Source organism: Pseudonaja textilis, chromosome 9 (assembly GCF_049901715.1).
Source record: "Pseudonaja textilis isolate UNSWEBS1 chromosome 9, rPseTex1.2, whole genome shotgun sequence".
NCBI classification, from domain to species: Eukaryota; Metazoa; Chordata; class Lepidosauria; order Squamata; family Elapidae; genus Pseudonaja; species Pseudonaja textilis.
In genome coordinates, this window is record NC_141998.1 from 25,128,363 (window position 1) to 25,154,690 (window position 26,328).

The window sequence follows — 26,328 nt, forward strand, 5'->3', positions numbered from 1 at the left end:
GGGGAGGAGCGCGGTGGCTGCTCGAAGCCATCCAGGCGCCGGCAGCAGGGTGGCTCCCTTAGCCCCGCGGGGCTGGCCGGCCCGGAGGCGAAGCGTGGTGCCAAGGAGAGAGAGAGAGAGACGGGCTGGAAGGGGACCTTGAGCTCTCGCCCGGACCGACTGCACGATCTCACAGGGGCGCGCGCGGCCTGTCCGGGAGAATTGCATAAGGCGAGCCCCTTTCCATCAAGCCTGGTCGAGGAACTGCCAAGAAGAAATCAAGACGCCCGCCCACACATTCTGGCCGAGCCGCCGCATATAAACAGAGAGCAGACCCCCGCTGCCTCCTAGCACTGCTGATGTTCCCGAGTTGGGTCGTGAAACGTCTGCAAGAAAACCACCGGGCTCAGAGAACGCCATGAACCCCCCAGTCCTTCTCCTCCTCCTCCTCCCCCTTCCTCTCCACAAACCCCACTGATGTTACCTGGTTTGGCAAATAAAATGTCTGTAAGAAAGCCACCAAGCTCAGAGACCACCAAGGAGCCCCCCTCCGCTTTTCCACTTCTCCTCCTTCTCCTCCACTCCCCAAATTCCACCCCCTTCCAGCACTGATGTTACCTAGTTGGGCCGTGAAAGGTCTGCAAGAAAGCCACCAAGCTCAGAGAGCAGCGAGGACTCCGCAGCTAATTCAAGAGTCAGGTCCTCTCTGGAAGATGGGGGAGGAGTGAGAAGGATGCAAACTTTTGAAACATAACAGAGTCTTCCATCAACTAGAGAGTATAGGTTTTATTCCTGTGTGAGATAGGCCTCCTGTGAACTTTCAAGAGGAACAACAAACCTCATCCTTTCTAAAAAAATAAAAAATAAACTCCTGCTTTCAAAAGGATCTTGGAGGTCTCTGATAGATGCTTCGTAATCCAGTTAGATCCAGCCTGCCTCTCTTGTCATGCAAACATTAAGTTCTCTAAGCTCAAAACTTGAATATCCCTCCTTATTTTGGGGTTTTTTCCTTAGGTGGGGCTTCCCAGGAGCTGCAGGAAATCTCCAGGGATGTAGGTTAGGCTGGCAAAATGCCAATATCCTAATCGACTCAAGGGAAAGGGCAAAACATTTGAAAAACTTTTATAAGCCTTCAAGAATATTCTCTGCTCCACCAAGCAGAGAATGGCAGAGAAAGAAAAGGGAAGATGTGATTTTAAGCAACCTGAGGTGGAAATCGGCCCTTTCGAAACCGAGGAAATTTTCCCTTTTTTTTTTGAAACTAGAATTTTATTACAGGGTCAATTCCAAGTTTATTTACTCAGGCCTGAATAAGAACGTGTAAGAAATTTTGCTATTATCATAACTTGCTTTTAGCATCAGTTTCATTTCAAAAAAGGCAGCAGCAGCAATTTTTCGGTTAACGCTGAACTGCTTAAAAGCATTCTAACTTGCTTTGGAAGCCCAGAAGCTGCAAATGTACAATGTTTCCAAAAGTTCGTATCCACAAATGCAAATACCAAGAACAAAGAAAGAAACACCAGGAAAAGCAGAAATTGGCTATTGTTTATTCCTAAACATTTGCAACTAAGTGAAGGTGTACCATCGTCAGGTGTCGAGCTGTTAAGATTTGAGGGAAGATATCCCCACCCACCTTTCCGAAAATAACAGTGGAAATGAAAGGTAGAAAGAGAAAGAAAGAGAGAGAGAGAGAGAAAAGAGAGAAATTTGTACTCTCGCCTGAGTTTTGGGTAGGAGCAATGAATGGCCAACTGAAATCATAGCACCAACAACGAAGTCTTTAAACTCCTTGAGAATTGAACTACAAAGGGAACTATTGTCTTCATCAATAGGTCAGACCAGTTTTCTGCAACTTGCAGTTGTATTTAGATTGCAGTTTTCCACTTTCCAGTTGCCAATCGCTGGAAATTGCTATCCCAGAGGTGCCCAGGGAGCATTGCTTGCGTGGGGAAAAAGATTCTCAGTCCTCCAGGTGATGGTTGTTCCAACGGGGCTTTTCCAAGAGGCAATCGGAATTCCTTGGCTTTTCCTTGAAGACGTTTCGCTTCTCATCCAAGAAGCTTCTTCTGCTCTGGCTGAAGTTCTGAAGGTCAGAACGGAAGAAGCTTCTTGCATGAGAAGCGAAACGTCTTCAAGGAAAAGCCAAGAAAGTCCAGTTCGCTCTTGGAAAAAAAGCCCCTTTGGGATCACTTTTGGGGGAGGGGGGTGTATTTGGGAAGCTGTGAAAAAAAACACTCTTGCCTTTCTTTGGAAATTAAAGTAGTCCTCAAGTTAGGACCACAATCGGGGGCTGGGATTTATGTCGCTAAGCGGTAGGGTTGTTAAACGAGTTGCCTCTGATTTTATGACCCTTTTTTTTTGTGGCCAGGGTTGTTAAGCGAACCACGTCAGTCCTTAAGTGAATAATGCAGTCGTTCAGGGAATCCAAGTTTTCCCATCAAATTTGCTTGTCGCAAATGGCGACCACGGGAGGAGCCCGGCCACCGATGGGTTGCCCACACGCCCACATGTTGATCCTGTGATGTGGGGGATGCGGCCACGGTCATAAGCGCAAGGACTGTTTGCAAGTGACCTTTTCAGCACCGCCGTAACTTCGAACAGTCGTTCAACAAATGGTCCAAAAGTCGAGGAGGTCCTGGTCAGCGCTTTCTTAATCACCCTGGGCCAATTCCAGAGAGGTATGAAAAAAATAAATAAAACATCCGAAGGTTTTGAGAGTTTTCCCTGCCTCCCTTGCAACCACGACGGGACTTTCCTTCTTTTCCCCTGGTGCCTTTTTTTGTTCCTTTGCCTCCCATCTTCGATATTGTGCCATTCCCGCTCGCCACCTGGAAGGAAAAGGGCCTCTTTCGTTCCTGAGAAGATGCCCACAAGAGGTGGTGAAATCTGGCTTTGGAGTTTTCATTCATTCATTCGCGGAGAAGAAGCCCCGCCCCCAATCCCAAACCCCCTCCCCCCCAGGTGCACCTGCTGCCCTGGTTCCCACAGCTATAAGTGGGGTGCAAAGATCTCAGTGGAGGGGCTCCTGGAAGCCCAAGGCAGCATGGGATAGAAAAAGGGTTATTGCTGCAGCAGAGGTGGGGGTTTTCTAGGTGATGGGGAGGGGCCGAGAAGGGGGAAGGGGCTCCCCGGGAAAAATTCCCTTGATGGGCCTGAAATAGAGGGAAGGAGGGAGGGAGGGAAGAAAGGAGGAAAGAAAGAAAAAGAAAAAGGAAAGAAAGAGAGAAAGGGAAAGGAAGAAAGAGGGAAAGAGAGAAAGAGAAAGAAGAGAGCATGTTTGTAAGACAAAGAAAGGAAAGAAGAAGAAAAAAGAAGGAAGGAAAGAAAGAAAGAGGGTTAGAGTGAGGGAAAGAGAAAGAAGAGAGCATGTTTGTAAGAGAAAGAAAGAGGAAGGAAGGAAGAAGAAAAGGAAGGAAGGAAGGAAGGAAGGAAGGAAGGAAGGAAGGAAGGAAGGAAGGAAGGAAGGAAAGAGAAAGAAAGAAAGAAAGAAAGAAAGAAAGAAAGAAAGAAAGAAAGAAAGAAAGAAAGAAAGAAAGAAAGAAAGAAAGAAAGAGTGTTAGTGAGGGAAAGAGAGAAAGAAAGAAAAGAAAGTATGTGAGACAAAGAAAGAAAGAAAAAAGAGGAAGAAAGGAAAGCATGTTTCTGAGACAAAGAAAGGAAGGAAGGAAAGAAAGTATTAAAGAGAAGAAAAGAGAAAGAGAGAAAAGAAAGTGTGAGATAAAGAAGGAAGGAAGGAAGAAGGAAGGAAAGAAGGAAGAAAGAAAAAAAATCTCCTTACAAAGTTTTAAAACATCATAAATAACTCAAGGTTTTCAGACAAAAGCAATGACAGGACGAGCAAAACAACGCTAGGCATGGCTCCTTATCCAGGCTTGAGCTAAAGTTCCATCATCCCCAGCATCCGATGGCTTCAGGGCACTCACATGGGCATTGTTGATCCCCACCATGTATTTGGTAGCAGACTGCTCTTGACTATGGAAGTTCCATTCATTCTCTCCAGAGCTTTGCTTTTTAAAACCAAACAGGACCCCGGGCAGGAAGTTGGTGGTCAGGCAACAAACCCCAATCGTGCCTCCAATCCGCCATTTCATTTGTTCTTAGTTATCATAAAACTACATCTGTCAAGACCCAACAGATCCCCAGGAGAACCCAAAGTGCAAATTATCAGGAGAAGCAGCAATTTTGGGATCCGTTCTGATCCAGATCTTCCACGATTGAGGTGGTCCAGGAAAGACAATCCCTTTCCTTAGACCAGGGGTCTCCAACTTTGGTAACTTTAAGACTTGTGGACCCTAATCCTCAAGTTTTGCTGACCGAGGACTTCTGGGAGTGGAAGCCCACAAGTCTTGACGTTGCCATGGTTGGAGACCCCTGCCCCAGACCACCAACAGTGACCAGCAGTCTGACCGCTGCCAACCAGCTTTTGTGGGACGGCAGGAAACCATTTCCGTGCCTTAATTCTTCATCCACACCTTCTGGAGGCCAGTTGTTCCAAGATGACTAATTGTTCTTTACTGTCAGGAAATTTCTCCTGAGTTCTCCGCTGCTTCTCTCCTCGATTAGTTTCTATCCGTTGTTAAAGCAAGCAGCGGGGAGAGGAAGCCAGGAAGCAGTTTTGATGAGCGTGACACTTGATTGTCTCATAATTAAAAACAAAAACAAAAACAAAAATGATTGCAACGTCCAGAAAGAAATACCGAAGGCCCCTCCGATGTTCTTGGACCAGCGGTGGAGATCCGAGAAGGTTGGGAAGATGACCCACCCCCAAAAAAAGTCTTAAAACTTTTCACTTTTCTATGGCTGAGGACAAGATCTTTTCCCAACAGACTGAAAGTGTTAAACTGGAGCCTTTGTCATTCCAGGCGGAACTCCACTTAATTACAAATCTCCTGTAATTTCTTCTGGTTCATCAGGCCGAGCCAGTTTCGAATATGGTTTCATAAACTGGCCATACTGGATTCACCAGAAGCAAAACGGAAGTGTGCTTTTGGCGGCCTCGCCGACTCCGAATTCTTCCCCCTCCCAGGTAGTTAGTCCTTGACATATGACTCCGGTGGAGCCCACGATTTCTGTGGTTAAGCCAGGCATGGATTCAGATCCCTTTTGACCCCCATTTGGTGACTTTTCTGGCCCCCGTCGTTAAGCCAATCGCTGCCGCTGACACGTTCGTTGTTAAGTGAATCAGACAGACAGACAGGGATGGGTGGGTGGGTGGATGGACGGACTGATGGATTGGTTGATATCAGTAGATGATGGATGGATGGATGGATGGACGGATGGATGGATTGACAGATTGGTAGATACCAGATGATAGATAGATAGATAGATAGATAGATTGATTGATTGATTGATTGATTGATTGATTGATTGATTGATTGATTGGCAGATACCAGTAGATGATAGATGGATGGATAGATAGATAGATAGATAGATAGATAGATAGATAGATAGATAGATGGATGGATGCCTGAATTTTGGAGCATGGGGCATTGGGGAAGCTGCAACCCATCATAACTATAAGCCAGTTGCTGCCAAGCGCCTAGATTTTGATCCCAAGGCCGTGGGGAGACCACAAAGGTCATAAGTGTGAAAAACAGGCCATAAGTCACATTTTTCAAGGCGGTTGCAACTTTGAACGCCCCCTAAAATGAACGGTTGTAATTCGAGGACTAGAGCCGTATCTCCTGCTTTCAGCTGATACACGCAACAGGATTTTGTGCAATCCAAAGCTGCCTTTGTATCCCCCCACCCCCAGCCCCCGAATCTGCCAGCCACCTATCACCAGCTCTGGCCCCACTGAAGGAGGAAGTTTCCAAAATGCCACTCAAAAGTTGGGAAGGGCCTCTCGCGGGGGGGGGCAAGATCCCACCGGCTGAACTTCCTTCCGGTGCTTGCAAAAGAAGCTGGATATATATTTTGGGGGGGGGGGGTGTTGAGAAAGGGGTCAGGAAAAGGAGGCCAAGAGGGAGCTCCTGGGAGGAAGGGAAGAGATGTTGTGGTTAGCCAGCATCAGGTGTGGATGGCTGAGGAGAGAGAGGACTCTGATGAGGGCCCAGGACCACCAGGGAGTGGACTGCTGCCTTCAGAGATTGTGGAGGCTGGCAGCAGCGATGAGGAGGTTCCCGAGGAGCCTGTGCCAAGTGCGCGTGCACGAAGAATTGCTCAGAGGAAAGAACAATTACAGCAGCACGGGCGACTCGGGAGTAAGGCTGCAAGTTAATGGCCCCTCCCTCAAGAGGATAAAAACCAGCTTTGGAAAAGTGTTCTTTGCAGACAGCAAAGAAGCTCTGAAGCTCAGCTTGTGGACATCTTAGTTCGTGTTTGGAGAATCTTGTAAATTAGTTCTTATCTCTGGGTTTTTGGCAGCCTTGACGAACAACTTGGCAAGGCTCTTTTCCTGACGGAGCGAATTAGTGGAAAGCAGCCTTCAGAACAGAATTCGTTATTAAAACTTAAAAGGTGGGGGCTGCTTCCCTTGTCTGTGTTGGCTCTTTGGGAACCCGGTTGGGTCAGAACAAGAGATGAAAACCACCCCATTGCTACATGTAGAGTGAGGGTGGACAGCCCACACCTCATCTTAAGTCTTCCGCATCCACATGCGACAGTTCCTGCAAGCGAAGCAAGTCAACCCCGCCCCCCCCTGCAAAAAAACACGAGGCTATAAAACAATGGCGCTACGGAGTGTGCTTGTCAAAGAAAACCCCCTCCCTCCCGCTCCCTGAACAGCTTCCCCCCAGCTAGAGCCTCCCTGGGCCCTGCCCAAACCGGTTCTAGCATCTCTCCCGCCCCCCCGCCCCCTTTGGCTCCCCCCCCCCCAAGTCTGGGGCTCTTTCTCCACCTCATCTCCACTCGTCGTATGGCAAAGAAAGTTTCCTTGGGTGGATATGCAGCTTTGGGAAGAGAGTTTGGACATGATCCAGACATGTATAAAAGAGAGGGAGGGAAAGAGGAAGAGATATGAGGGAAGGGAGGGAGGGAGGAAGGAAGAAAGGGAGGAAAATGGGAAGGAGAGGGAGAAGAGGAAAGAAGAAAGGGGGGAGGAAGGAAGGTCAGGGAGGGCGGGAGGAAAGTAATAGGAAGGAAGGAAAATGGGGAGGAGACAGAGGAGAGGAAGGAAGGTAATAGGAAGGAAGGAAGGAAGGAAGGAAGGAAGGAAGGAAGGAAGGAAGGAAGGAAGGAAGGAAGGAAGGAAGGAAGGAAGGAAGGAAGGAAGGAAGGAAGGAAGACAGGACAGGACAGGACAGGAGAGGACAGGACAGGACAGGAAGAAAAAAGGAAGGAAAATGGGAAGGACAGGGAGGAGGAAAAGGAAGCTAATAGGAAGGAAGGAAGAAAAATGGGAAGGAAACAGAGGAGAGGGAGGGAGGGAGGGAGGAAAGAAGGAAGGAAGGAAGGCGAGATGAGAGGAAGAAAGGGAGGGAGGAAGCCTCATTTGTCATGAAGAAGTTAGGTTAAAACAGTTCTGAGACCCTTCATTAGTCCTTGGCCAAGCTGAAGGGGTCCCCAGCTCTCCAACGTCTCCCTCTTTGACCGGCAGCCGGCAGAGGTTCTCTTTGGGGCATGTGGGCAGTGATAGGAAGGGCATTGCCTGGCTGACTGTGCCTGTCCCTCAGCAGCAGGAACTGGGTCCGTGTCCCTTCTTATCTTTCCGCCTTCACCTTGTACTTGAGGGTGAGGTAAGCCAGAAGGCGGATGATGAAAAAGAAAACCCCTAAGATGGCAAAGTCGAGGTACAGTTTGGCTTCTTCCACATCCAACTCCTTCAGGATCTTGGCTGGGTCCTGGAATGGGCAGTCAGTGTCTTTGCAGTCCAGATTTCCACGGTCCATGGAGTAGATGGTGAGGATGACGCCTTCAAAGCCGTACCTGAGACAGAGCAAAGGAGACGGTGCCATTGGAGTGACAGAGTAAACGGAACAGTCCTTCAAACGGTTGACTGGAACATCAGGCATAATTCAGTATGACCGGAGGGGTGGGGGGAGGGAGGGAGGGAGAGACAGACGGGCAGACAGACATGGATGGATGGATGGATGGATGAATGGATTGGTAGATACTGGTAGATGATGGATGGATGGATGGATGGATGGACACAGACAGACAGACAGACAGACATGAATGGATGGATGGATTGGTAGATACTGGTAGATGATGGATGGATGGATGGATGGACGGACACAGACAGACAGACAGACAGACATGAATGGATGAATTGGTAGATACTGGTAGATGATGGATGGATGGATGGATGGGTGGGTGGATGGACGGACGGACGGACACAGACAGACAGACAGACATGAATGGATGGATGGATGGATGGATCAAGGGATTGGTAGATACCAGTAGATGATAGATAGAAAGATAGATGGATGGGTGGATGGATGGATGGATGGATGGATGGATCAACAGATTGGTAAATACCAGGAAAGAAAGAAAGAAAGAAAGAAAGAAAGAAAGAAAGAAAGAAAGAAAGAAAGAAAGAAAGAAAGAAAGAAGAAAAAGAGAAAGAAAGAAAGAAAGAAAGAAAGAAAGAAAGAAAGAAAGAAAGAAAGAAAGAAAGATAGGAGAAAGAGAGAGAGAGAGAGAGAGAGAAAGACAGGCAGCATTTGCTGACAGCAGAGAGAAATTCTGTTTTCCTTTCCATGATGGGCTGAAGAACAGCTGTAGTCTCCAAATTACAAAAGCCATGTTATTTCCATGATCATGAGACAATGATGTGTTTTCATCGTCATCATCATGGATTCTGTTGGAGATCTATGACCAGAGTCCGAAGCTCTCTGGACCTCCACCTGAGCTGAAGGGAGCCCATTCCAGGAGCCTCCAGAGATAGGTGCCTCTTTGCCGAAGCTCCTTACCTCACGTAGGAGACGTAGGTGCTCCACCGAAGGTAGGTTGGGATTGTCTTGAAACTGACAAAGAAGCCAGAAAGGAGAAGGACTGGAATCGCTGAAACGGGACCAACAAAAGTAGCCACCTGGGAGGAACATGGTGAGAGAGAAGAGCCATGTAAGATGGTTGGAAGAAGACCAAGATGGAGGCTGAAAACTCAGGATTTCAAATCTGGATATATAAACCAGCCTTCCACAGGTTGGGATCAATCCTAAGCCAGTTAGGTGTCATGGTCCTGTTTGTCCCAAGAGGTCAGGTGAGGAAAGCAGGTCAGAGTAGATGCCTCTGACTTATTTCCTTAGTTCTGAGGTCCAGGACTGCGATTTGTCTAATTGATGTAAGATGACATCATTTGAACAATGATGTTGCTTCTTCCCCTTTGAACTCTTAGGATGTTTCAAGATATATATTTTTTTTTAAAAAAAATGCATCTTGTGAAGACCCTGGTTTTGGAGCTGGGTTATTTTTCATCAACCCACAGAGATGATCTTGGAAGGATTCTGGAGGAACGTTGAGGAACTAATAGTGAAAAGAGATAATTTTTTGTTTCCAAGACCAACCATAGCAATTTTGGAATCTGTTTGCGTGTTCGTATTTATTCCTCTCCTCCACAAATGTTCAGATTTGGGCCTTTCTCAAGTGACTAAAATGACCCAAATGCCTTTCAAGAAGTGAGAAGACTCCTTGGCATGGTCTTCTACCTCAAAAGAGTGTGTTGTTGGTGTGTGTGTGTGTGTGTGTCTGTGTGAAACCACTTGCTTTAAAAATATTTTTTTAAAGAAGGACCTTGATTAGATCTTACAGTGTAGCTCTCTCTTTTTTGATCCTTAATTCCTTTTCGGGTGGGATCACGTTAGACTCTGGGGTGACAACTTGAGGTCCTGAACAGAGGTGGGTATTCAGCAGGTTCTGACAGGTTCTGGAGAACCACAGGTAGCAGAAATTTTGAGTAGTTTGGAGAACCAGCAAATATCACCTCTGACTGGCCCTGCCAACCCCGTCTCTTCTCTGCCTCCCATTGAGTCCCAACTGATCGGCTGGGTCTTCTTTGGTTGCCCTGCACAGGAGAATGGATCTGGAAAGCAGGTTAGTGGGGTGGGGAAGGAATGGGGATTTCGCAGTAACCTTCCCCTACCACGCCCACAGAACTGGTAGTAAAACAATTTTGAATCCCACCACTGCTCCTAAACCACCTTGGACCTTGCCGTAGACTCACTTGTGGTGAGCTGGATGCTGCTCCGATGAAGAGACCCACCGATTGGGCCACCAAGGTCGTGAAGGTGGCCAAGGCTGAGAATAGCAGGAAGCGGATCGCTTCGGGGGGCTGCCCGGTCATCCAGTAGACAATGCTACAGTAGGTGATGGGACAGATGATCTATAGAAGAAGCAGGGGAACCAATCAACCAGGACCTTATACCTCAGAGTAAAGTAGTTATTGGTTGAAGTGGCTCTCCGTTAAGGGGAGGCCAACCTCCTCCACCAAGGGAAGCAATCAACCCTTGACTCTACCACCTCACATAGTCCTCCACATAAGACCATTTGTTTAATAGCCAAAGTTGGGATGGCCCAGAAGAAAAAAGGACTTTGGGCCAATCCTCTCAGCACCATCAGAGTGTCCTGCGGTCATGTGGTCAAAATTCAGATATTTGGCATGTGTTCAGGGCTGCTCTGCTGGGGGTTCGCAGGGGTTCGGGTGAGTCTCTAGCTAAGATTCTGTGCAGTTTGGAAAAAAACCCAAATCCCCACTCCTGGCTGGCCCCTCCCACCCTGGCCCGTCCATCCAGGAGTCCCCACGTGGCCCGTTTCGGATTCAGGTAAGTGCAGGTGCACGTGGAAGCTCAGGGAGGGTGAAAAACGGGCCTCCCGGAAGTTCGGGAAGGCCGGAAATGGGCCCGTTTCCAGCTTCCAAAGAGCCTCCAGAGCCCGGGGAGGCCAAAAACACCTCCCCACTGTGGTGTAGGAGGCCGGCTAGGCCACGCCCACCATGGCCAGCCCACCCAGCAACCGGGCAGAGAACCCCTTGCTAAAATTTTTGAAGCCCACCCCTGCCTGTATTTATGAAGTTGTATCATCCCGGGGTCTTGCGATGGCCATTGTTGTCCTTCCCAGGGGGTCTTCTGAGCAAAGCAAAGGGAGTGGGGAGAGAGAAAGCCAGATTTGCTTAATGACCATGTCAAAGAAGGTGGTCATAAAATCAGGCATGGCTGATTTAACAAACGCATCATTCAGTGACGGAAGGACCGGTCCCAGTTGGGTTTGTAAGTCAAGGATTGCCTCTATGTTCAGCTGCACCTGTTGAACCTCAGTCTACTATCAAACTGTAAAAAAAAGAAAAAAGGAGTGGACCCCCTCCCAGTGGCAGAAATGGGGTGTGTGTGTGTGTCAGGATGAATTCCTCACCTGAAAAGGAACATCTGCTACAGTTTTAGCCAGAAAGTAGGCCTTTAGACTGTACCAGTAGTTGAGATGTTCTCGCAGAAAGACGGACATCTCCAGAGGGACTGTAAAAAGACACAGAGAGAGGGACAGAGAGAAGGAGGGTGGGAAGGAGAGGGAGAAAGAGAGAGGGTGGGTTTTTATATCCAGGCAGGGAGGAGGAGGAAGAATTGGTGCATTTGTATTGGAGGGAGCTCAAATGCTGGCAGTTCAGTCTTTATTGATTAGCCCAGGTGTCAGGATTCCGGCAGTTACTCCAGTTAAATCGTGAGCCTTGAGCCACACTCCCAAAACTAAAGAGGATTTATTTGAAGCTACCATTCTACGACTGGCACTAACCTGGGCATAGCCAACTCTGAGATACGTAATTCACTGTCACCACCCTTGATCCTGCTTTCCCCCGGCCCCTCCCGCCTCTGGGTGTATCATCCAACGAAACACATCCATAGCCAAGAGTCATCAATCATGCTCTCCAATTAGATTTTTGCTCGGCAAAAGCTTCAGTCATCTAATCAGTCTTCGAAGAAAATATGAATGGAATGTACTTTCGATTCCACACTGCCACCTGCAGTTTGAAACTCCCCCCTTCTTTCTGTTGTCAACTATAAAACGTGTATACAAAATGTTTTATGAGTTGACAGCTTGGGCCATATCAAAGTGCAGAGTTCCGGAAACAAATTATTATTAACATTTGATAAAAGCAGTTTGAAATGGAATTGGAATAAAATATGATTTAAAATGAAATTCGCAATAAAAGGCAGTCTAAAATGAAATTGGAATAAAATACAATAATTCAAGATAGAGATAAAAATATGATAAAATCATATTTCGGTATCTACCCCTGCAATCTACCCCAATCAATCCTGTATACGCCGATCTCAACCGAACCACTTTGCTTAAGTCCTGTGCTGTGTTAAATGTTATTTTTCAGATTCTGGACGCATGTAAGGTAGGTTGTTTTGATATGGGGATCCCAAATGGGTCATTTGTTTGGTGACCAAATTGCTGGCAGTCTGGGTCTCAAAAGGTTTTGGTGCCCAACTCCTAGAGAACATCTATTTTGAGGCAAAACTTTGACTTGAGCGAAGATCCCCCTGCTGTGTTCCAGACTGCTATTTCGCATCCCTTTGGTCATTTGTGCAACCTGGGATCTATCCCACAGCCATAAAAAGATCACAAATCTCTCCTTGTCATGCCACAGAAAAGAAAAGAGTGGAGAAGATACAAACCCACCCAGGCTGCTCAACAAAAGAAGACTGCAGATGTGTCTCTTCTCCAGCCTGCATAGTTCATAATCCCAATCCACCCTGCTGCCTTCATTTGCAGTGATACAGTTCCCAGCTGTTCCTCCACTCCCCTGTTCAGCAATCCAATATTTGTTGATGTGTTAAGCTTTTCAGTAGCTTAGTGCTAAGGTGACCAATTTTTTTTACAATGAGAAGGAGGACACAAATAAATGGAAGAAAGAAAAAAAAAGCAAAGCCACTTGCGCGCGGCGCACTCTCTCAAAACAATTATCCTGTGTGGAGCGCAGGCGTCTCATAATCGCATCTCACCACACGGTACCGAGCCTTGACGAATCATCGTGCCGAATACAAATACGTCACATCACACACAACGGATCGGATCGGCATCGATCAAATACGGAGATTTACAGATTAGTCTTCAAATATCCAAAAGGAGGACACGCAGGAGGACACTTTTCGAGAGAGGACAGAACTTACAAACGGAGGACTGTCCTCCCTAAAGGAGGACGGTTGGTCACCTTATCAGTGCATTCACTTGATTGATTTGCAAGGAAAAAAGAAAGTTGGATTAACAGGATGCCCCTGGATTTATCAGTCCTCCAATTCCTCTCGTTGATCAAGAACTCCAGTCCCCTAGCCCTCCCTCTCTGCAATGATATCACTCTCCCACCAGCAAGGCGTGGAGGCCCAAAAATAGACTTTAAAAAATGTCCCCACCCCAACCAGAAAACATCACGTCCTCCCGAAAATAAATGAAGTCCCAAAGACCTAACTCTTCTTCTAAGAAGTTCCCCTATCCTCTCTAAGCCTCTCTAGGGCTTCAAGTCAACATTTTCCTTCTCCCTGGGGGTCACCCAGAGGTCTCGCACAGAAGAGTCCTAAAGGTGCCAGGCTGTTCTACCAAGGGGCCCCCAACTCACAGGTCAGAATGGTGGGCATCAGAGCAGCAAACATGAGGAAGAGCATGGAGACGAACAGGAAGCCGGTGTTGTTGAAGACCTTGGTGGCATCGTTGCCGATGTGTAGGTAGAGGAGGCCGATCAACACCCCCGTGCAGATGTGAGACATGAACCTCAGGTGGGTGAGGAGCTGTGCAGAAACAAGAAGAGCCCTAAGTCATCTGGGGAAAGGATTTTTTCACCCCCAAAGATACTTTCATCTTCTTTGGCAAAGCGTTGGAACATCTTGAGAAAAAGCCACAGAACCTGTTCTGACCGAGGCTTCCCAAACTCACGAAGCGGACTCCTTGTTCTGACAAAACCCCTTTTATTTAAGCTAAATGTAAATTCCTATCATTCACATCAGCAAAGTCCCGGCAAACAGTCTTTCAAGAGCAATCTACAATCACAGACCTTATTAAGCTTGGAGAGTTGCCAGGCCGATAGCTTCCAAGCGCAATGCTGTAGCAGAAAATACTTGGCAAGGAGTCAAGTCTTCACCCAAATGAACTAATGGTCTCCTGCAAATCCCACTCCCCTTTTGCTCCTTTTTATTCCCTATGGGGGGGGGGGGCATTCACCGTCCACCTGTGCCTTTACTCCTGAGTTGACCCTTGTTCCTTAATTGTTCCCTTCTCCTGGCAGCTCTGCGCATATGCACACTGGGAACAGGCTCCAGCTGTTCTTCTGCCTCACTGATGTCCGATTCCAAAGGCAGCAGATAACTGCTGGATGGCCCTAGCCCCATTTCTGCCTATGAGACAGAGCCCTCGTCAGAGCCTTCCCCAGACTCCAGGACTGGCCCGTATTCATCCCCAACCTTGTCCGAGTCTGCCACCAGCTCCTCTAGCCGCTTACGGGCCACAACGGAACTGATCAGGCAAGCTACAATGGCTGACTTCCCACAACAGGTTGGGTTGAAAGCCAGTTGACCACTGGTGTTGAAGGAAACTCTTCTTTATCCCAGTGGGGAGATGGCTGAGAAACACCCTAACCTCTGGGCTCTTCTTGTATTTTCAGAAGCTGATGGATGCAATTTTTTTTTTCTTTTTAATTTTCCTGCTCTTGATCCTGGCAAGGAAATCGCATTTTGGGAAGCTGCCCGGGGTTGCCAAAAGAGCTCATAAAATCTCTGAACAAATGAAGAATAAAGACGACTTGTGCTGCATGAACCAAACCTCTCTGAACCCCACACAGCACAAAATATTCATTATTATTATTATTACTTGGTAAATGCAAGCCTATCAAATATTCATCTAAAGTGAAAGCCAGCCAGAATCTTGGGGCTGGACCAGGAGTAAATGTTGTGACTGTTAAAAACAGATCAATAAATAGGCTGGGAAGGAATAAAAAACACAATGATTATCAAGTCCTGGATCTTGAGTCTCTCTGAGGATCAGCTGCCTGGTTGGAGACCCAAATAGCAGCTTTATCTTAAAAGGGTTCATGGGAGTATGTGTGTGTGTGTGTGTGTGTGTGTGTGTGTGTGTGTGTGTGTGTGTGTTAACAAAAGTCAAGTTGGTGGCCACAACACATATAAACAATGGGTGGGGTTTTTGGTTTCTATGGCTACCAGCCTGACTTTTTTTGACCCTCCTGGAGATCCGCCTAGCTCCGCATCCTAAAGGCTCCAAAGATATTCCAGATGTTGTCACAGCAACTGAAAGCATCAGTGATGCGAAAAACAGAGACATGTCTTTCTTCCTTCTCCTTATCTCTCCTCCCTCCCTCCCTTCCTTCTTCCTCCCTCCCTTCTCCAACTGCCTTCCTTCTACTATCTCTCTCCTTTCCTTCCTTCCTTCCTTCCTTCCTTCCTTCCTTCCTTCCTTCCTTCCTTCCTTCCTTCCTTCCTTCCCTCTCTTCTCTGCCTTCTACTATCTCTCTCCTTTCCTTCCTTCCTTCCTTCCTTCCTTCCTTCCTTCCTTCCACCCTCCCTTCCCTCCCTCTCTTCTCCGCCTTCCTTCTACTATCTCTCTTCCTTCCTTTCTTCCTTCCTTCCTCCCTCCCTCCCTCTCTTCTCCACCTTCCTTCTACTATCTCTCTTCTTTCCTTCCTTCCTTCCTTCCTTCCTTCCTTCCTTTCCTTCCTTCCTTGCTTCCTTCCTTCCTTCCTTCCTTCCTTCCTTCCTTCCTTCCCTCCCTCTCTTCTCCGCCTTCCTTCTACTATCTATTTTCCTTCCTTCCTTCCTTCCTTCCTTCCTTCCTTCCTTCCTTCCTTCCTTCCTTCCTTCCTTCCTTCCTTCCTTCCTTCCTTCCTTCCTATCTTCCTCCCTCCCTCCCCCTGTCTCCATCCTCCACCTCATTTCTTCCTCCCTGACCCTTACCGTGTCTCTTAGGATGGAAATATAGCTCCTCTTGAAAAGGATGCAAAATTGAGTCAGGGTACTAGTTGCAAAGGTATGGCTCTCGATATGATCCAAATCCTGGGGTTGAGCCAGGAAGAGAAAGAAAAGGAGAAAGAGAAAGAGAGAAAGAGAAAGAGAAAGAAAGAGAAAGAAAGAAAGAAAGAAAGAAAGAAAGAGAGAGAGAAAGAAAGAAAGAAAGAAAGAAAGAAAGAAAGAAAGAAAGAAAGAAAGAAAGAAAGAAAGAGAAAAAGAGAAAGAAAGAGAGAGAGAGAAAGAGAAAGAAGAGAAAAGCGAGGGAGAGAGGGAGGGAGGGAGAGGGAGAGAGAAATTGGAGGTTAATAAAATCTCCCATCAATCCTAGCGACCTCCAAGGAAGACCTTATGACAGGGGCTCCCAACCTCTGGGGCACCAGGGACCTGTTCGCTGGAAAGCGTTTTTCTGGAAGGGTCACGGTTTCGTGTGCTGCCTCCACCCCACGGATGGGCCTCTGCTTGTTTGCATGGCCTGGTTTTTGGCAAGCCACGGGACAAACCGGTGCCAAGGTTGGGGACCCCTGCTCTATGACCCCTTTCCCGAGCGACACACAAGGGGGTGCACTTCAACTGATTTTTTTTTTTAAAAAATGAGAGGCTGAATGCAAACGGGACAACCTCAGAACCAGCAAAGCTGCCCTCACCTAGCCTGACGTGGTCTGGACTCCTGGCGTCTTGGGGGCTCCAGCTCTCAAAGAACCTGCCCCCCACTCCCCGTAGACCACTCACCGCCACACAAGGTCCCGGCACCAAGGAATCCATCTTCTCTGGGCTGCCCTTCTTCTCCTCCATGGTGCAGAGCCCATTCTGGACGGCTTGGAAGAGGAGTGGGTTGAGATCGCCGTATTCCCCTGAGGCCACCTCAATGACTGCAGAGGAGAAGACAGACGGAGGCACCTGGGGGTCACGCTTCTACCAAGAGACACTCAGCTCTACTCACCTTTCCCATGACCCAAGAATCATAGTTTTATTGTTTTCATGAATCAGCGAGAAGGTTTAGCATTCCACTTCAGGATCCTAGCGAACAACGCAACTGCAATTTAAGGTAAGCTTTTCTTTCACATATACGTGAAAACGTAACGCTTGGGGATCATCAGAAACAATTTAAAGTGGGGGTGGCCAAGGAGAAATTTTGAACCCTGAGCTTCTGAGCTGTTGACCTATTTCCCCATATGGAGGTTTGATTCCCCATTGCAAGACATCATCGAATGGAAGGTCCTAAGAAAGGGCTATATTGTTATAAATTTTTATAATGGGTTAAGGAGAGTAAAATTGGGGAAATGTATAAGGTAAAGGGGGGGTGGCAAGCTTGAATTGACAATGAAAGGGGATAAATTTTGGATAATAAGAATTAAGATGAATTTTATTGAACAACGAATGGAATAATAGCGTGTGATAAAACTTGCAAATGCGCGTAAGGAATATAGAAATTGAATAAGAATATAGATAATATTGTAAAATAAGGCATGAGGATATTTAAAGAACAATGAAATAAGTAATAATATGATATGAAATTGGATAGGAAAGCTGAATATGTAATCATGGTCATGTTTGTATTTGAAATGTAAAAACCTAGAACTACACTGTTCACGTAAAGAGATGTTTTTTAAAAGATAAAAATAAAAAATTTATTGAAAAGAAAACAAGAAGAAAGGGATGTACATTTTAGCCTTCTCTGGTGGCTTTCCAGAAGTGGACTAATCCCCAGAATGCTCCTTCTGACCTAAGTGTTGAGGAAAAGTGTGAGAATCCAAGCTGACCCAGATAATCAGAACCAGGGTTCCTCAACATGCAAAAGAGGGACTTCGATGGGTTGGAACAAAAGGGCTTCCCAGTCCAACATTGTAACATGTTTTCTATTCAGAATCACTCCGGTGTCCTAATAGGGAACCCACAAAGAAGTTCCTGAAAGTCATTCTTAGATCCAGAGCTCTGGTCCTCAATTCCCATCTGGTTGATGACTTCAGATCAAGCCATCACTAAGGGGCCAGATCAGGGGTCTTCAAACTCGGCAGCTTTAATACTTGTGGACTTCAACTCCCAGAATTCCTCCTCCAGTCATGTTAGCTCAGGAATTCTGGGAGTTGGAAGTCCACAAGTCTTAAACTTGCCAAGTTGGAAGACCCTTGATCTATTCTATCTATTCTATTTCTCTGTCTTTCTCTCTATCTATTCTACCTCTCTTTATCTATCTATCTATTCCAGGGGTCTTCCAACTTGACAGCTTTAAGACTTGTGGACTTCAACTCCCAGAATTCCTCCTCCAGTCATGTTAGCTCAGGAATTCTGGGAGTTGGAAGTCCACAAGTCTTAAACTTGCCAAGTTGGAAGACCCTGATCTATTCTATCTAATCTATTTCTCTGTCTTTCTCTCTATCTATTCTACCTCTCTTTATCTATCTATCTATTCCAGGGGTCTTCAAACTTGACAGCTTTAAGACTTGTGGACTTCAACTCCAAGAATTCCTCCTTCAGTCATGTTAGCTCAGGAATTCTGGCAGTTGAAGGCCAGAAGTCTTAAACCTGCCAAGTTGGAAGACCCTTGGGCCAGATGTTCAGGAGATCCTCAAATAAAGTACTCAGCATGTCCAGATAGGGTTGGCAAACCTCTGCGTGAAACCCTACAGAGATCTGGATCAAATGGAGCAAGGGCTTGGGCTACTACTACGGGCTCCTAAGAAAGGACCATGCCACGCATTGCTTAACTCTGGTAGATGCAAAAACCATCTATAGCCAACATGACTTACTGAAATCAGCTGGGTTATGGTAGGTGGGACAATGCAGGCCAAGCCCCTTTAGATACGGGATGAGGTTGGAGACAGCTCCCTTGAAGATACATTGACCTTGGCTGAGGATGTAGAGCTGGAAAGAAAGAAGAAGGGGGGAGAAAGTGCGAATCCTGAGTGCAATAAGAGATGTGTCACACGGGATGCTCAAATCAAAGAGTTGCTAAAATGGTGAACTCCTGCCCCAGATATTCTGAGCCCTACAGGCATCCTTCTGCCATTTGGGCACCATCTTGCTCGATTAAGAGAGTTGGTTCCTGCGAGTCTCGCAGGCAGCCTCACCTTGTCAAACTTTTCAAAGAGCTTAGCGCTGGGCTGGTGGATGGTGCAGATGATGGTGCGGCCCCCTTGGGCCAAGGATTTCAGGAGGGAGACCACCTGGAAGCAGGACGTGCTATCCAGTCCACTGGAGAGGCAGAGAAAGAGAGAACAAGGGACATTTGCAACCTTTGTGTTTCCACTGTGCATTTCTATAACAATCATTCTTTTTCCCTTGTCTTGGGAAAGTTGGGTTTTTAAAAAAGCGTTTGACTCTGACAGTGGACTCCAAGCATTCTTGATTTCTTCTACAAGTTCTTCTCTACCCATTGGTCTGGTCCTGCTTCAACATCCCACCAATTTCTTGGAGGATTCCCACCAATGTTCTGCAAGATCAAACAAGGCCCAGAGACAAGAGGAAAGGGTCTCAGTCCTCCCCTAGATATAGGCAGGAACCAGAGGTAGGGTCTGTCGCTTACCTGGTGGGCTCGTCAAAAAACATGACTGGAGGATTGTTGACCAACTCAAGGGCGATGGCAAGTCGCTTGCGTTGTCCTCCAGAGAGAGCGGAGGAGCGAGTATGGGCACATTCCAGGAGTCCCAAGGCAGTCAAGATCTCATTCACCTGATCGCCAGAAAAGAATTCCCATGAGAAATGGGCCATGATCCTTCCTTTAGGCCAGGGGTCCTCAAACTTGACAGCTTTAAGACTTGTGGACTTCAATTCCAGAATTCCTCCTCCAGTCATGTTAGCTCAGGAATTCTGGGAGTTGAAGTCCACAAGTCTTAAAACTTGTCAAGTTTGAAGAGCCTTGCTTTAGGCCAACGTTTCTTAGTAACTTTAAGAACTGTGGACTTCAACTCCCAGAATTCCTCAGCCAGCAAGAGGAAGCTATTGACTCACTGGATCTGTGGATTTCTGGAGTTGAAACCCACCCATCTTAAAGACACTGGTCCATTGGATTTGTTGACTTCTGAGAGTTGATGTCCACTCATCCTGAATTTACTAAATTTGACGAATACAGTGTCACGAAGTACATCTCAACAAAAGTAGATCAATTCAAGTCAAACTCCAGTCCAGTGGGACATCTACTGAGTGATATAATTTCAGCTTCTCACCTGTCCTTATTCCATCTCTTAGATGGAAAGCCATGAGGACCCCTGATTCAGCCCAGACCTCCTCAGCAGATGTTACATTTACTACTTTGGGAACAGCCCACCTTGCCAATGATGGTCTTAACTTAGCTTAACTTAGCAATGCATTGGCTGCAAATCGAGCCCTTCTCAGATGAGGAAGCTGAAGAGATGGGAGAACATCCATCTGTCCATTTGCTGGGAAACCAGCCAGAAAGGGCTTCGTTGCATGGTTGAATGTCCCACCTCTGCTTCTTGAGTTTTCAAAGACAACCAAAAATGCCAACTTACCAGCTCCTTCTTCACTTCTTGCTTCTCATTCAGTTTCAAGTTGGCTGAACCCTGAGTGGAGAAAAAGAAAGATTCTCATTCTTTGCTTCTAGACTTACTGGGACAACTGGTTTTGAAAGCCCTGGGATCATCATCCTTTTTTCTGGAGGTGAGCAGCCTTCTAATGGTGGGGCACTCAGTCTCTTCATCCCATCCGTTGAAGGTCCCTATTGAATTCCCTTCCCGGGGCTGCAACCTTTCCTCCACTCACCATCATGGCCTCCCTCACGGTGAGATGGGGCATCAACATGTCGTCCTGCATAATGTAGCACGACATCTTACGGAAAGTGCGCAGTTCCCTTGGATGTCCGTTCACCAAAATTTGGCCTTTCATGCCCGTTTCCCTGAGAGTAAAGAAACACAGAAGGTTGCCGGTTGAAGATCTAATGCTCCTTAGAACTGGGGTGTGCAGCCTTGGCAACGTTAAGGTTTGTGGACTTCAACTCCCAGAATTCCCTAGGGCAGCCAGTCCTGGAAGCTGAAATCCACAAGTCTTAATGTTGCCGAGGTTGGACACCTCTGCCTTAGAAGGTTCTTAAAACTTAATTGCCTTGGATCCGGATTTCCTGACTTTGGCAATTTCCAGCTATATGGACTTCAACTCCCAGATTTCCACAACCGGCACCGCCATTACTGAGAATTCTGGGATTGAACACTGGTTTTAGAAGAGCGTAAACATTTTGCTCATTTCTTCATTCATTGGCTAGAATTTATTGTTGGGTTTGGGGGACAGCAGAGAGAGGATACTGAGCAGGAAGATGAGGTGTCTCCCCTTCCACTAACTTCTGGAAGGTTTAAACAGGAAGTACAAAAAGGATGACTTTGGCAACAGAGTGGTTAATGCCCGGAATGTACTACTTGTTGTTATAGCCTCAAACCCCCAAAACTTTAACCTTAACAGCACTGCAAACCAGAACAACTAGACACAAGGACAGTTTTTTCCCAAACACCATCACTCTGCTAAACAAATAATTCCCTCAGCACTGGCCAGCTATTTACAAAGTCTGCATTACTATTACTATTAATCTTCTCATCACTTCTTATCACCCATCCCCTCGCACTTGTGACTGCATGACTGTAACTTTGTCACTTGTATCCTTATGATTTTTATGGACTGTTTCCTAGTATGATTTGATTGCTTATTGTACCCTATGACTATCATTAAGTGTTGTATCTTATGATTCTTGACTCTTGATGAATGTCTCTTTTCTTTTAGGTACACTGAGAGCATTTGCACCAAGACAAATTCCTTGTGTGTCCAATCACACTTGGCCAATAAAGAATTCTATTCTATTCTATTCTATTCTATTCTATTCTATTCTATTCTATTCTATTCTATTCTATTCTAATTCTATTCTTAAACTATCCCCTATTCACCTCACCCCATTCCTGAGAGGTCTGTAAGAGGTGTGCGTAAGTGCACAATTGTGCTTACCGTACCTGTCCTATTGTCCCCATTTATTTGTACCTATTTTCTGTATTCATACTCATGTTTATCGTTATACCTGTTATCTTGTAAGCGATTGACAAATCAAATCAAATCAAATCAATAAACTCAGAATTTGAGGTTCTCCAATTTATATCGCCATTATTCTGGGCAATGGGGCATCCAAGGATTGTACTAAATCAACCTGAAGATGTTGAAGAAGATTATCTGGTGGGCATTTGTCAGGATACGGGACCAAATCTTCCCATTAAAAATCAAGCTGTTTTATGCAAAGGAAGAATTTTTCTCACCGGTATCCAGCCAAGAGGTTCATCAAGGTGGATTTCCCAGCTCCAGAAGGTCCCATAATACCAATCAGTTCCCGGGGGCAAAATTTCCCAGAGAGACATTTCAGCAGGGTCTTGTATCCTGGAAAGAGATCGAGTGTTCTTGGTGAGCAAAGGGGGTGGGCTTTTCAATTCATTGATCATATCTTTCACCCAGCTGGTGGGACCCAGAAGAAGGATCTTCTCCCTGTGGAACATCATCCCTGTGGGAATAAGATTGGAAATAAAACATTATAGGTCTCCCTTCTTAAGGAGGTCCAAAAGGTGGGACGAAGAAGGACCTTCTCTGTAGTGGCTCCATCCCTGTAGAACAGCGGTCTTCAAACTTGACAGCTTTAAGACTTGTGGACTTCAACTCCCAGAATTCCTCCTCCTCCAGTCATGTTAGCTCAAGAATTATGGGAGTTGAAGTCCACAAGTCTTAAACTTGCCAAGTTGGAAGGCCCTTGTGTTAGAGTAATACAAGAACAGGAAATGCATCACAGGAACAATAGAAATGAAACCTGGAGGGGCAATGTGATACAGGAAACCACTACAATAGAGGGGAATGATAGAGCTGCATATAAGATAGAACAGGAGTCTTCAAGCTTGACAGCTTTGGGACTTGTGGACTTCAACTCCCAGAATTCCTCCTCCTCCAGTCATGTTAGCTCAGGAATTCTGGGAGTTGAAGTCCACAAGTCTTAAACTGGCCAAGGTTGAAGATCCTTGTGTTAGAGTAATACAAGAACAGGAAATGCATCACAGGAACAATAGAGTTGAAACCTGGAGGGGCAATGTGATACAGGAAACCACTCCAATAGAGGGGAATGATAGAGTTGCATATAAGATAGACCAGGGGTCTTCAAACTTGACAGCTTTAAGTCTTGTGGACTTCAACTCCCAGAATTCCTCCTCCAGTCATGTTAGCTCAGGAATTCTGGGAGTTGAAGACCACAAGTCTTAAAACTTGTCAAGTTTGAAGATCCTTGCTGTAGAACATCATCCCTGTCAGAATAAGATTGGAACTAAGATGTTATAAGTTTCCTCTCTTAAGAAAAGCCATCTGGTGGGATGAAGAAGGACCTTCTCCATGGTGGCTCCATCCCTGTTGAACATCCTCCCTAGGGGAATAAGATGGGACCCACTTTGATGCTCTTTCAAAAGGTCCTAAAGACATGATTTTGCCCGTGGAACTGGGGAACCCAGAATGATGAAGAACCCATCAAGTGGCGGCTCTGATTATTGTCACCAAAGGGTTGGGTTTTTAGAGGGGTTTGTATTGGAGTTTATTTCTCTGGAGAGACCCAGCCCATAAAATCACCAAGAATTAGACACGACTGAAGAGATAACTTTATCGTCATAGCTACTGAGAATCATCGCGAGTGACTTGGGGGAGTGGGGGGCAATAGAAGGCAGACGTGATCCAAAACATTCACTGAAGACCACAGGATGCTCACACCGCACACAACTGAGTGCTCGGTAAATCGATATCGCTATTCTACACGCCAAAAGGAGCATTTGCGGAAACTAACTGCATGAAATCAGAAATGGAAAATCCATATTTTTTTCTTGCTGCTTGGGTTTGGTTAATGGGCTTTGCTGCACCAGAAGTGCTGGAAAGGAAACGAGAAACACTTTGGGTCCTAGTGTTTCTTCTCTCCTTCAACTGAATTCAGAATAGAATAGATTTGGAAGGGACTCTGGAGATCGTCTAGTCCAGCCCCTGCTCAAGCAGGAGAACCTATACCAATATCAGAGAGCTGACTGTCCAGTCTCTTCTTAAAAGCCTCCAGAGATGGAGCGGCCACAACTTCTGGAGGCAAACAGTTCCGCTGGTTAATTGTCCTCGCTATAGGAAATTTCTCTTTAATTCCAGGTTGCTTCTCTCCTTGATTAGTTTCCAACCATTGTTGGATGTCCTCTTCATCCGTGATCCGTTCTCAAGTTGTCACGAGCTACCAGGGTGGTCTCCTCCCACATGAAGAATGGTGGGAATCCAGCCACTTCAAGCTAAAGGAAGGCTGGCTTCCATGGACTCAAAACGGGTAGGTTTGTGTCTGTTGTCACTCAAGGATTGGAGCATGGGAACCTGCAGAAATCAATCTAGTCTTGAATAAATTATCACATTGGCCATCTGAAGCAATTCTAGGGTACCACCACTAGAAGGTAGGGACGAGGTGGCTTGGTGGCTCACTGGCTAAGACGCTGAGCTTGTCGATCAGAAAGGCCGGCTGTTCGGCGGTTCAAATCCCCAGCGCCGCGTAATGAAGTGAGCTTCCGTTACTCGCCCTAGCTTCTGCCAACCTAACCATTTGAAAGCATGTAAAAAAATGCAAGTAGACAATAGGGACCCCTTTGGTGGGAAGGGAACAGCGTTCCGTGCGCCTTCAGCATTTAGTCCTGCCGGCCACATGACCACAGAGACGTCTTCGGACAGTGCCGGCTCTTCTTCTTCTTTGGCTTTGTAACGGAGATGAGCACCGCCCCCTAGAGCCGGAAACAACTAGCATGTATGTGCGAGGGGAAACCTTTACCACTAGAGGGAACCAAAGCATCAACATTCCCTTTGCTGGTTCAGGAGAAGACCTGGACCAAAAGGATGAAGTTCTACCATCTTTTATTGTGGTCACAGACCAGAATTGTGATGGTTTGGTTGGGGAATTCGGCACCTGGCTGGCTGGCTGGCTGAGGAATTCTGGGAGTTGAAGTCCACCCCATCTTAAAATTGTTGAGGTTGAGAAATACTGCTCTAAATACAGGAGCTGGAACGTCTCAGGTTCAACTTGATGTCTATGACGTGGGTGCCAAAAGGGATTATTTCACTTATATAACTAGCCTCCAGCAAGCTAACTACCCTCTTACAAATGCATCAGACTCCATTATCGAGGCTTTAATTCTATGCATCACTGCTCTAACTCCTGAAGTCTTCAGGTTTCATACATATCTAAGAGATTTCTTATAAAGACCTATAAAGTTTCTGTCCCCGTTTTGCCTTTTCCAGTCAGGGCAATCAATACAATCAGGATTTATTAATTGCCTTTTAATTGCTTCATTCCCCTTTCAGAAGAGGGGATGGAGGGAGATGGAGAGGGGGAGAGAGAGAGAGAAATAAGAGGGGGGATTTTGAGAGAGAAAGAGATGAAATTTGGAGAGAGAGAAAGAAAGAAAGAAAGATTTAGAGATGAAATATTGAGAGAAAGTGAGAGAGAAAGAAAGGGAGAGAGAGAACGAAAGAAAAAGATTTAGAGAGAGATGAAAGAGAGAGAGAGAAAAAGAAAGAGAAAGAAAGAAAGAGAGAGAAAGAGAGAGAGAGAGAGAGAGAGAGAGAGAGTAAATCAAAAGCTATTTTCTGCTTCTCTCCTTTTCTGGTACCAAAATTCACTAAAGAGATAAAAACAGCAGCGTAAGAAAAAAGAGCTTGCTTTTAGGGGCTTCAGAAGGATAAAACGCTGAGCTAGACGAATCACGCTATATTTAAGAAAGAAAGCATAAATTAAGAATGCAGTTCCAGTAAGGAACTTCTAAATTTTGTATGCTGTTTTTTATGCTTTTAATATTTTATCGGAAACCACCCAGAGCCTCTCAGCGAGGGGGACGGTTCTTAAATGTGGAACATAAAATACATATTTTGCGTGGAAAAATAGCACCCGGTCACTTATGCGTTCTGCTTCTTACGCCATGTTCAGAAGCAGCCCCCTTCCCACCTCCGGCAGGCTAGAGAACATTCTAGACTAGGGCAGAGGTGCCGAAAACGAGTGGTGGAGGGAAGGGGGGGGGTTGAACCCGCTGGAGCTTAAGCCTCGTCCATGCTAAGCTTGCAGCATGCATGCAGCATGCAACAAACGCCTCCTTCGGGGTTCTAGGACAGCAGCCGCAGTGGGTTTTTGCAAAGCACTCAGCCTGTTCTGCAGTCAGTGTGGAGGATGCTTAGAGACCCCGCCTTCCCCCACCACACACACACTCACACACACACCTTGTGCACACTCCCTTCCTGGGCGATCACGCCCCCACCCCGCAAGGCTGCCGCAGCATCTGCCAGTCAGCTGAGGGAGGGAGGAGGCTACTCGGGTTCATTGACTGGCAGTAACCTTGTCTCGCTGGCTGGCTCCTGCGTGCCAGCTGCAAATCCTGCTCAGCGCAGAGCCTTTTCCTGCAGAATTGGATTTCGTTTTTATTTTTTGAGCCCGGGCCAGAGCGCTGCT

At 46.5% G+C, this 26,328-nt stretch overlaps 1 protein-coding gene across 3 annotated transcripts in view; it reads right to left on the bottom strand.

Moving 5' to 3' along the window:
• Window positions 1-7,302: 7,302 nt before the first annotated feature.
• Window positions 7,303-26,328, bottom strand: part of ABCG4 (ATP binding cassette subfamily G member 4) — a 37,518-nt gene continuing 18,492 nt past the window's right edge. For all 3 annotated transcript variants that reach the window (XM_087939196.1, XM_087939195.1, XM_087939197.1), the window contains 13 exons: window positions 22,109-22,226; window positions 20,583-20,715; window positions 20,333-20,383; window positions 19,387-19,532; window positions 18,932-19,055; window positions 18,611-18,725; window positions 16,593-16,732; window positions 15,810-15,908; window positions 13,469-13,637; window positions 11,266-11,366; window positions 10,082-10,240; window positions 8,832-8,950; window positions 7,303-7,845 (listed from right to left, as the gene is read on the bottom strand). In XM_087939196.1, the coding sequence (XP_087795322.1) occupies window positions 7,620-7,845; window positions 8,832-8,950; window positions 10,082-10,240; window positions 11,266-11,366; window positions 13,469-13,637; window positions 15,810-15,908; window positions 16,593-16,732; window positions 18,611-18,725; window positions 18,932-19,055; window positions 19,387-19,532; window positions 20,333-20,383; window positions 20,583-20,715; window positions 22,109-22,226 (1,700 nt within the window). In that variant the 3' untranslated portion in view covers window positions 7,303-7,619. The remainder of the gene's footprint in view (window positions 7,846-8,831; window positions 8,951-10,081; window positions 10,241-11,265; window positions 11,367-13,468; window positions 13,638-15,809; window positions 15,909-16,592; window positions 16,733-18,610; window positions 18,726-18,931; window positions 19,056-19,386; window positions 19,533-20,332; window positions 20,384-20,582; window positions 20,716-22,108; window positions 22,227-26,328) is intronic.